Raw genomic sequence first — 12,090 nt, 5'->3', positions numbered from 1 at the left:
GTCCAGCAACTTGCCAAAAACTACAGTAGGCTATAAACTGTGAGCTTCCAAGTAGGGGAGCCTCTTAATAGTTCTAAAAACTTACAAACATTATCTTTCTTCATAAAGAAATAAGAAAAGCTAGATGCATCTGCACTGTCTGTCATAAAATAGGTTAATTAATAAAAGGGAAGCATGGGCAGGAAGAAAAAGCAAACTAGTACAATCAGTTAACTGTGTGATTAACACAATATAAATCTAAATAGCTACAATAATTCTAGTAGATAGGGTAAAAACTAGATGAGTTGGCTCCAAAACTTCTGAAAACATATTCTGGGCAATAAAATACCTCTTCTTTCCTTTCATATGGAAGAGAGAAAGGTGCCTCAAAATTTTTTAGTTGGGAGTAGAGATAGTTTAAATTTTACACTTTGATTTTCAAAGTTCTATTTGAGTAAGATTATCAGAATGATGGCAATTCAGAAAGATGAAAAGAAAATAATACTCTTCAAAATCAGGAGTGTACTATTTAGTAAGTTTTTGCTAAGTATTCTTGGAATAGCCAACCATTTCCTACATTTTTACATTCATATATCCTTCAAAATTAGTACCACACCAAAGTAGAAAATACTCTTGTTCTCTTGTCCTCGTGACAAATGTCAGTTGATATAATGTATCAGGTAGAATAATTATTCTAATCATGATCACCCAGAAGATGTAATAGGAAATAAGCTATTTTACTCTAGAAAGCAATCTTAAGAGGGTCTTAAAGTGACCGTCACTGAGAAGTGATTCACAAACCCTAGTAAAGACACCACATGAATAGACTTAACTTTGTCTGGACTTGAACAAATAAAGTTATAGTAAATGACTCCTATCTCACAGACATCTAATTCGTAAGAATTTCTTCCTATACTCCAGGCCCATCACAGTGCCACTTTACTAACACACGAGCTTCTGAAGCTTAATTTATGGAGCATAATAATTCCTACCACATTATCAGAGCTGTAGGAAAACAGCATTGTTTCCAAGCATTTATTATAACAAATAAAAAACAGTAGAGTCTATTCCCAACAGTATATCAACACTGTCTGTCGCCTCTGTTCTAACAGGCAGCAGGCAAGGCTAAAAGAAGGGGGGAGGGGAGACAAAAATGGCAACAGCTTTTTGGGAGACAAGGGGAGATGCTCAGATATGATCATGATCTATAGAAATTAAATGTTTTTCTGTTGAAAAGAAAACATTCTTGGCTTGAAAATGTAAAAAAAATAGAAAAAAGGTAAATAAAGAATAAATTCATTTTTGAAAACTAAATGATAGATAGTTCAACTCATATGCTGAAGAAAAGGAAGAAAACCACACTCACCTTTCCCCCCTTTTTGATACTAGGGACGAAACAAAGTCCAACAAACGACACGAGAGATCATTTAAGTAAATGACCTCAGGGAGCTGGAGAGACAACCCAGTGCTTAGGAACACTGGTTGTTCTTCTGGAGGACCTAGGTTTGTTGTGGGAATTCATTCAGCCAATAGCCATTTGTGTGCTGGCCCATTAGGGTGTGGTTTGAGGTACTATAAGTGCAGACAGAAAACATGCAAGCTCTCTCTTGGCTGGTAGTCAGAGTTCAGTTTGCAGCTTCCAGTAACCACAGAGGATAGCGACGCTATTGTGAGCTTTTTCCCAAACTAAATAAATAAATAAACAAATAAATAAATAAATAAATACTTTTATCATTTTTTTCTGGGTTCTTGTGGACCTCCTTAAATATGCCTACATAGGTTCAATTCCCAGCACCCACATGGCATTTCACAATGGCCTATAAATCCTTCTCCAGGAGATCTGATACTCTCACACAGACATACATGCAGGTAAAATACTAATGCACATAAAATAAAAAAATAATAATAATAAAAGTAAAAGTCATTTTTTAAAAAAGGAAAGAAAATGGCCTCAAACTAGCACTGGTGTATATCTGGTGAAAGGCACCGCAGAGAAGGCTAGGGAAGCGGCTCAGCGGGGAAAGTACCAACAAGTATGGGAATCTAAGTTCAAAACCCCAGAATCTCTGTAGATGCCAAAAGCAGCAGTGTACATTTGTGACCTGGATCCTGGGGCAGAAGAGCAGGATTCAAGAAGCTCAGTGCTCAGCAACTCCATCATCAATGGCCCCAACGTGCTTGTCATGTCTGATAAAGATGGCATAATACTTCAAAATCATAGCTTAAAATGTTAGTGTTTTAGGACTAGAGAGATGTGTCAGCAGTTAAGACTTGTTCTTCCAGAGGCTCCAAGCTTAGACCCAGCACTCACAGTGTAACTCAAAACCACCTGTTATTCCAGTTCCAGGGGAACCAATGGCCTCTTCTGGCCTCCATGGGACCCACACACCCATGTGCTCACAGAAGCATGTGCACATATGTATACTATTCTGGCCCAGAGTAAAGAGGGGGTCATATCTGGCGATGAAAAGCTTGCATTTTACAGTATGATAGAAGAAGAATTTTAGATCATAATTAGAAACCATAAACTATTACTTATTATCTAAATCACAAAGCTGGGCCTGCTCTATCATTTCGAATTATTAATAGTAAATCATTTATGCTCCTGGTTAAAAAAATTCAATAATATCTTTCAACCAAATAATTCTTATACAGCTTCAAAATGTCAATTTTCTACAAGTAAACCTAAAAAGGAATTCAAACAATCTGTTACTATTCAATAGCGGTAGATAATGACAATGACAGGGAGAGCGTGACCATGATCAACATGACTATTCTGTTGGATTATTTGACAAAATAAAACAAAACCTTTAAAATATATAGTATTTAGACAGGTAAAGAAAGAAAATAAATTTTCTTTGTGACAACAGAAACAAAGGTCCCTAACAAAATATCTATTATTAACTAGAATCCAGCACTCTAACAAAGGAAAAGAACCATGCTTATGTGAAGGCTTTTCCACAGGTTTAAACTAAGTTAATACTAGGGTAGAAATCAGTCAATATATTGTTATCAACAGACGAGAGTGATCACCTTAATAATTACAAAAAAAAACAGGACAAAATCTATCATCCATTTATGGTAAAAAAAAATTATTACTGGACTAGGAATCAAATGGAACTTTCCCATAAAACAAAACAATTGGAAGCTAATATCAGATACCAGGGTAAAATCTGAATGTTTCGTCTAAGATCAAGAACAACATTTTGGTATCTATCCTTAACTCTCCCATTCTTAAGGGCCTAATCAATTACAATCAGGCAAGAAAATGAAACAAAAGATGTACAGAAGGTAAAGATTATTGTTATTATTTTGGTGTTTACAAATAAAGGTGATTACAAAGAAGACTTCAAAGAACTACCAAGGAAAAAACTGTCACCAGAATAGGTCAGTTTAAAATAACTGATACACAAAACCAAATTGTATTTCTGTATGGTGGCCAGAAAAAAATTACAAACTGAAATTTTTTAAGTTTCATGTAAAATAGTACAGAGAAAATACCAACCCAGTCAAATAAGCAATACAATTTCTTAAAAAGCCAAAGATAGATGTTTTATCACACAAAACATAAAGACAGCAAATATAGGGTGAGACGACGTTCACCATTAGTCGTCACAAGGGAAACACCATAAAAATTTAATAGACTTGGGTATGTAGCTGAATTTAAAAACAAGCAATATTGAGAGTTTTAAAGACTCACAAATGTTCAAACAAACCCATCTCGTAAGTAACTGTAGAGCTTCTCTCCAAGAAAAACACATACTTATTTGCCTTACGTCCTGACGTGTATCCACCCCACTAGTGTACATACATTCCAAAGAAATGAAAAAAGGTTGTGCAAACATAGCTTTTGTCATAATTACCACAAATTGTGAACAATGCCCACTGATAAACATCTTGCAAATCCTCATACTATGAAGTAGAGCTCAGCAACTAAAAGGAACAAGGGACTGATGACTACAGTAAAAGCAAGTACACACATGATCCTACAAACTCTACAGTTCTATCTACACGTCATCATGAAACTACAAAAGTTAAATCAGAGGTTAAGAACAGAATGCAGTAACAATACAAAGGGGATGAAGCAATGTTTTAATGAACAGTTTCATTCTGGATTGTTAAAATTATTAAAACCTTTTTTTTTAAGCCAAAATGTAGTTCGTAAGAGATTTTTTTACTATTACATAAATTTACCTTTTTAGAAAGGTGTTTTATAGACAGTGCGCTGTACAAATCTTTCTGATGACTCTCAATCCAGTCAAGCTGACAATCAACATCAATCATCACACTGTCTTAATAGATTAGAATAAAATCCAATGCCTTATTCTTATTTCATTTACTTAAAGTAATCACAGACTTTAAATAGCTTAATTTAAAGCAGAATAGGTCAGTATGGGATTTTGCTCCACACTATATAATCAGCACCTACTTCACAGGGTATTCAGGAAATAAGTGACATGCTTTTTATAAACCATCCCTCTCGATAGTCAGTCTCAATAAGCCTATCAGCCACTTTGTATCTCTTTTTACTTTAGGAAACACTTTCCAAAGTTTCCTGGTTCAAAATCAGGTACTAGCTGTAACTTGCGATTTTTAGAAACACTCTACAATGAGTAAGAGTCAGGCTGAATTTTTCACTCAATTCTTTCAGGAGCTCACCAAAAGTAATGAGAAATTTCTACTTAAGATACTAACTTGGTTCTCAAAATCAAGTATCTCATTAAAAATAAGTTTCATGGACTGGGGAAATGGCTCAGTGATTATGAGCACTGGATGGTCTTCCAGAGACCAAGGTTCAATGGTAGCTCACAACTGTCTGCAACTCCAGTTCCAAGGGATCTAACGCCCTGATATAGACATGCATGCAGGCAAAACACTAATGCACATAAAATAAAAAGACAGGTAGATGATAGGTAGGTAGGTAGATAATTTCATGGGACTAGAAAATCAGTGGCTAAAAACACTTGTTACCCTCACAGAGAACCCAAGTTCAGTTCCCAGCAACCAACTAACGGCTAACGACCATCCCTGACTCCAGTTCCAAGTTCTTCTGGCTTCCACAAATACCACATACATGAAATGCTAACACACACGCAGGCAAAACACTCGTGCACATAAAATAGGTAATCTTTAAACAAATTAATTAATTTCATATTCAGAAAGATGAAATACTAATAGCCAACAGCTCTTGGAGAGAGAAAACAGCTTCCTTCAGTGGTAAGGTCCCAGGTAGGTAGCCTTTGCTCTAGAGGACAGATCTACACCCACAAGCATGCTGGAAACTCCAAAATGATTTGGTCGGTTATATATAAGAAGGAGGAAACAGATGATATGGATAGATATAGACACAGGTGCATGTAGTGATATTTCATTTGTATTTTAATAAAGCTTGCCTAAAGATCAGAACACAAAACAACCACACTAGTCAGCCATACAGGCCAGGCAGAGGTGACACAAACCGTTAATTCCAGCAGCCACACTAGTTAAGTCATAGAGGCCTGGAGGTGGTGGTGCATGCCTCTAATACTAGCACTAGAGAGGAATATAAGGCAGGATGAGACAGGAACTCGCTCTCTTTCAGTCTGAAGATTTCATAGAGGTAAAAACTCTCTAGTGGTTTGGCTGCTTTGCTTTTCTAATCTTCAGGTTGAACCCCAATCTATCTCTGGGCTTTTATTATTCGTGTTACAGATGTAGATATAAATAGACAGAAAGATTCACACACATACACAGAGACACAGATATATCATGGAGAGAGGCCATAATTATACATGCATAGACATGAAGCAATGAAGGGGTGAATCTGATCAAAATAAAAATGGACTTACATATGAAGAAAATAATTTTTTTAAAGTGCACGTAATTACAACTGTTGGTCCATCGAGAGACTGGATGGTGACTCAGTGAAGGATTATCACACGTGACAATAACCCTCACTGACCTTCCTGTCACAATCTTTACTACAATCACTTTCAAAACTTGGCAGTAAAAACCATTAAAAAAGACTGACTGACAACCTCAAGCTTTGAAGTTAGGAAGAGTATGAGAATTCTTTGACACTTTTCCTGTATTTAAACACAAACAGAAATGAAGAGCACACAACGCAGACACTCACCCTAAGCTCCTCTTAGTTGTTCTCCTCATGACTTTGCAAAGGCTACAATTAGCAGAGTAAAGAGGCAAGAGAAGACTCCATTTGGAGTAAACTTACCGACAATGCTTGATTCTCTTTAAGATCCAACCCAAACACATCACGCCGCTTCACTGTGAGGAAATCAGCATCGGGCCCATCTTCCTCATCATCATCTCTGACTAAGAACTGCACAGGACCTTCCTTGGCATCCTCCTGTGCCTCTTCAATTTTGAGAACGGATTCAGTACGAGGCTCTCCTGCTTTTCCCAGTTGCTCTTCCATTTCTTCATCTTCTGTGTCTTCGTCCTGTTCTTCACTCTCACCACTGGCCAACCTGGATTCTGTCTCTTCTAGTTGCTTTCCACTTTTGTGAAGGATGGACATTTTCTCACTGAAATAAGCTCGAAATTCTTCTACTTCATCATTGCTGAGGGAGGGAACCCTGGGCTCAACTGTTTCAGTGACTTGATTCCTTATCACTCCTGTGCTGGGCTGCTTCTCCATCTTTTGAAGAAATCTTATTCGTGGAGCAACAGCAAGACCAAGAGACCTTCAGGAATGAAGAGAACAAAGGTAATTATTTCATTATAGTGATGGTATGTGGATAGAAACACAACTTTTAAAAAGCAAAGGTTAAGCTAGGCATGGTAGCATACCCCTTTACTCTTATTAAACCCAGTACTCAGGAAGCTGAGGCAGACATATCTCTGTGAGTTAGAGGACAGTTCCAGGTCTGCCAAGGCTCCATAGTGAGACAAAGCCTCCAAATAAATAAATAATTAAATGGCAGCTTTATCTACTGTTTTCCCCCTATATAATTCATAATAGAAACTGCAAAGTTCATTATTGAAAATCACAAACTCAGAAACAGAGCTAAGGTTCAAAATGCACAGCTCTGTCATTTAGTAGTTGTATAATCTCAAGAATATTCAACTCTCAAGAAAGTTTTCTTATCTGCAAAATGTAATGATTGAGAATTCCTACCTAATAGAGGTGTGATAAAGTTAATAAACATGCAATACAGTGAAAATAATAAATAGGCAACTGTGGCAGTCATTTCTATCATTGCTGCCGTCATGATGTGAAGGGTGAGACAATGAGTTTATATATACCAGAGGATTTCTAATAATGCAGTACAGGGACATGGTTTTCAGAAACTAAAACCTGAATTCCTTGAAGACAAGAGTATATATGCACATGCAATTCTATCAAAGAATGAAATGACCTCCATACACTGGCCACTCAAAGTATTTCCCTAGTATATTTTTAACCTTCTATCTTATAAACACGGCAAATGCTTTAGTTATCATAGGCTTCTAAAGGAAAACCTACACCTCAAGAAAATTATACATCTGAGTATCAACATAAACTAGAAGCAAAGTCAAACTATAATGATAACTCAGACTTAACATAACGATTTGCCTTGTATAAACATCACCAAAAGCAAGTCCTCAACAACAAACAGGACGTTTACTAGTTTGATGCAACAAGACAGCTGCTGTATATACGACCCTGCAGTATTCAAAACCTACGTCCATCATTTGTGAATACTGCAGCAACCAGAAAAACACGCTGAACTACGCATAAAATACAACAGTAGCTAAAAACCCAAATCTTTGCTTCATATTTAAAAATGATGAAACTAGGAACTAGTAAATAAGCATAAGGAAACAAAAGCATGTTTTCCGTGGCACAGGATTTTTCCCATTTAATACTAAAATAGTAGTGCTATCTAATAAAGGGGGTTTACAACTCACAGATCATATAATATTAAATGTAGAATCTAACAGAATAGAAAACAGCAGCTTACCTAAGTCAAATTTTGTTATGAGAAAATGGAAAGGATATAAATATTCTCATGTATGAAATCCTCAAATAAAATATTTTTTAAATTTTCTTTGTTAAACTCAATTTAGAAGTAACGGCATTCAAATTCCTAGAAAACAAGTCAAGCATTCAGACTTTGCCTAAAGCATATTTTATCTTGGAAACCTAAGATAAACATTAAGCTATAATAAAGCTCAAGGGTACTTAAAAGATTTGGTCAATGCATTTCTCATAGATAGGACTCCAACAAAGAGGGAGTTTAAAAGTTAAAAGGTTATTTTCATTTTTTGTGATCTCACAACTATTCCAACAAAACCAGTTAGTCCTTCCATACATTCAGCAACCTGAGTCACTAAATCTTGCAAGATCTTGCAACAATAACGGAAAGTGTCCATAAGAGATAAAGACTGAAAAAATAAACAAAACTTATAAATATGAACCTCCTGACAATAAGAACTAAAATACTGGTTAACTTCCAAGAGTTAATCTAACATACTTCTCTGCAGATTTTCAACAGACTGTTCTAAGGTGAAGAGCAGACTCTTAGAGGAAACCCTAGGAGCGATCCCTCCAGCTTTGTTACAGCTGCTATCGATACTTACAGTGCATATTCAGTAATAGGTAACTTGCTCACATTAAATACTTCTTTATCCTTCATAAGATATACTGAACGTATGTAGGAGACAAAGCACTGTAAAATAAAAAATTAAGAATTAGCCTAAACCAATAGAAAACTAAGAGATAATGCAGTAGTAGTTGTTGCCCGCCTCGGCGGGTTACTCAGTCTAGGGGTTGTAACCCTCCTGGCAGTTCAGTAATTCCAGGGCCCCGGAGAGGTACTATCTGGAAGATAATGGGCGAGAGAGAGGAAGGAGGCCAAGCGGGGTTCTTGTCAAAGCCTCCGTTTATAAGAGACAGGGTTACAGCTAATATAGGATGAGGAGTTTGGGGGGGGGGGGCACAGGAATCTGGACTCTTGCCCCTTGGTTCATGTTGGTCACGCAGGCCAGGAGGTTACGTTTGGTCAGGTCACGGAGGCCAGGAGTTCACAGGTTGACACACCTAGTTCTCTAGATAGTTTGGAATGTGGGGCAGGTTCCGCTAACAGATAGCTCTCTATTAACAGATAATTGGGTGTGGGGTAGGCTCTGTCAATAGAACAGTTCTCAATACAATTGGGGGTGTGGGGTTCTCTGCAGACTCCCCAGGGCGATGGTTCCTGTAATAATTTTGGGGGGAAATTGGCTCCTGACAAGTAGTGAAAAAATACAAACTAGATCAACAAACTCTAATTTGCATACACAGAAAAATAAACCGCTACAACTGTAATATTAGGAAAGATTTTGCATTTTATTCCAACACGATACAAAATATTACGTAGCTGTGCATGGTGGCACACTGCCTGCAATTCCATCACTTGGGAGGTAGAGACAGACATTGGAAATTCAAGGCCAACCAGGGCTACATAAAATCTTACCTCAAATGAGAAAATCCTCAACTTCCCAAAAAGCTACTGAATATTAATTAGCACTACTTAATTATAATGAAGTGCAATGAAATAACACAGGCAATAGAATAATACAGATAGAGTATCTGTACTGATTACATGGTATTAACTGAGCAAAAGTCAGCATTTTTCTAAATTGAAATTTTCTCCTCTATCAAAAATACAACAGTAATAACTAAGTGTTATGACAATGAGAAATCCATATAGAACACCCAAAATATCTTCTGAAATATAGCAGATGCATATAAATGTTTTTTGTTGATAATACTACTATAATAGTCAAAAAATAATTTTTTCAACAAAATAAAATTTCACTATAAGTGAGTCAAATTTTGACAGAACGGCAGTTTTCCCTTTTATATTGTGATTTCAAATAATTTACCATCATCCTGGAAATTTTTACTTCTACTTTTTTAAAATAAAGCTATGCTCATGACACCGCTATGTCATCTTGACCCTATCAGTTTGTGAAACAAGTAGATAATAAAATCCATCTCAGCAAGTACTTTTACTTTAACAATAATTTGTGAAGGGCTAGGGAGATGGCACAGTCAATAAAGTACTGACCATCGAAGCTTGAGAACTGGAGTCTGAATGCCCGGCATCCACATTAAAAGGCTGGCATGCAGAATGTGCCTGTAATCCCAGCACTGGGAAGCCAGTAACAGAAGGATCCCTGCAACATGCAGCCCAGTTAGTCCAAGCCTAGCCAGATGCATCGCTCCAGGTACAGTAAGAGACTTTTTACTAACTAATAAGGTTAGAGAATGATTGAAGAAGACATCCATAACTGACCTCTGGCCTCCACACATATGTCCATACACATGTATGCATACCTACACGGACACATGCACACAAAGAATACATACAATACACATACAAAAATTTTATAAAGTATATTTAATCCTTCTGTCCATATTTCTTAAACTTCATATTTTCTTCTGTGTCTCTACATTCACACCAATCTTTTCTACCCAACTAATCTCCCAACAAACCATTTTCTGTCTCCAAAGGCATTAACAATGAATGGTGCTGGTTCAAAGGTATTTCCTCTGCAGTCACTCACAAGAAATAATACCACGTGCTTATAGGTTTTGTTCCATCAAGATTAATCAAAAGCTAGAAAGTCATTTTTCTGAAACCAGATAGCATGATGGTGCTGGGCAAAGAGCCATTCTGCTTAACCATGTGTGACATCAATAAGGCACATCGTCTATTTCAGCGTGCTAATCTATTTCTAGATGGCTAATATTCTATATGCTTAAACCAGTGAAACTACATCTTTTCAGCATTTTCTATCTCCTGAACCAATAAACAAATAACCTGCCAGTCATGTAGTAAATCACAACACTATCAGCGTTTTCAGCATCATGTAGTTTTTAATTCCTAACATTTCTCCTCACAAATAACTGATCTGAAGATTGATTAGTCTTACTTGACCATTCCAGAATGTGCACACATTTCAAAATGTCAGATGTACATCATAATAAAATGTCAGTGTAGGCAATTTCTTACTAAGACTTTTTTAGTTCAGAAAAGCTATTCAAGAATAGTAAGTCATATTAATAGGTTCAAATTTCATTGCTGGAGATAATTTGCTAAAATTCTATGCCACCAAGAAATTCAGCTTAGTAAAGACAATATTAATCTCTCCACCAGAAAATGCAATCAGAACTTATAATAATTTCATTGAAAAAATAAGTTAAGTTTATCAAGTATACTAGACACCAGGCTGCTTCAAACTTAAAAATCATCTTAGAACTTCCCCTGTGTCTCTAATAAAATTAAACACAGGTAAATTTAAGAAATATTTTTTTAATTAAGGTAAATTTTAAGAAACACTTTTAAAAATTAAGAATTAATTTTAGGATTAAAGAAGTAAAAATTTCACTATTTAAACCTTTTAGCTATGACCATGCAACACTGATTATATAAACTCATTCTAAAAAAAACACTGGATTCAAAGTTGACTTACCCTTTGAGCTCTTTCTTTTAAATCTTGATCTTGGGCTAAAAATGACTCTAGCTTTTTCTGAACATCAATAAGTTTTTCTGGATTGATTCTTTTTAATAAAAAAAATAAATAAAAATGGTTAAACTAAAAAAAAATCTCAATTTTGAAAACAGAAATAATAAACAGCATTTTCAATTTGACTTTTGAGTGTTTAACATTATTTCTCATCTAAGAGACACCTTTTGTTTTTCTAATTTCAAACTGATTATTATGTTACTCCAACACTAGAGTAGCAACAGGGAAATAATAAGAGTAGATGAAGTTGTTTTTCCTTTATTAATAGAGAAATTTTTCAAAACACACAAAGCTACTCACCTCAAAACTTAATATGTAGTCAATTTTTATCTTCTATATTCTCAACCAGCTCTTTCACTATCTAACAGTTCAAATTACTTTTAGACAAATCAAACTATTTTTTAATGTCTCCAATACAAGTAAGACTCTGATGGATTCCTCTATGCCCAATGTACACATCCTCAATGAAAGGAGATTATGTTTCTTTGAAATGAAAGAACCACCCACAGAATGATTTCATTCAAGAGGTATTACCCTTTCAAACCTTCAATGCTCCTTGAAACTAAGAAGTTCTCCTTTCTCTTATTTTTCTCTGCTACATTCTGCAAAACTGTT

At 35.8% G+C, this 12,090-nt stretch overlaps 1 protein-coding gene across 2 annotated transcripts in view; it reads right to left on the bottom strand.

The window, feature by feature from the left end:
* Ddx10 (DEAD-box helicase 10) overlaps positions 1 to 12,090 on the bottom strand; it is a 163,948-nt gene that overhangs the window by 117,914 nt on the left and 33,944 nt on the right. For both annotated transcript variants that reach the window (XM_075965904.1, XM_075965905.1), the window contains exons 11-13: positions 11,422 to 11,509; positions 8,542 to 8,630; positions 6,191 to 6,662 (exon numbers count right to left, since the gene is read on the bottom strand). In XM_075965904.1, coding sequence (XP_075822019.1) covers positions 6,191 to 6,662; positions 8,542 to 8,630; positions 11,422 to 11,509 — 649 coding nt within the window. The remainder of the gene's footprint in view (positions 1 to 6,190; positions 6,663 to 8,541; positions 8,631 to 11,421; positions 11,510 to 12,090) is intronic.

The sequence above is a fragment of the Microtus pennsylvanicus genome, chromosome 3, assembly GCF_037038515.1.
Source record: "Microtus pennsylvanicus isolate mMicPen1 chromosome 3, mMicPen1.hap1, whole genome shotgun sequence".
In the NCBI taxonomy this organism is placed as follows: Eukaryota; Metazoa; Chordata; class Mammalia; order Rodentia; family Cricetidae; genus Microtus; species Microtus pennsylvanicus.
This window is presented reverse-complemented; position numbering and strand designations above follow the sequence as displayed.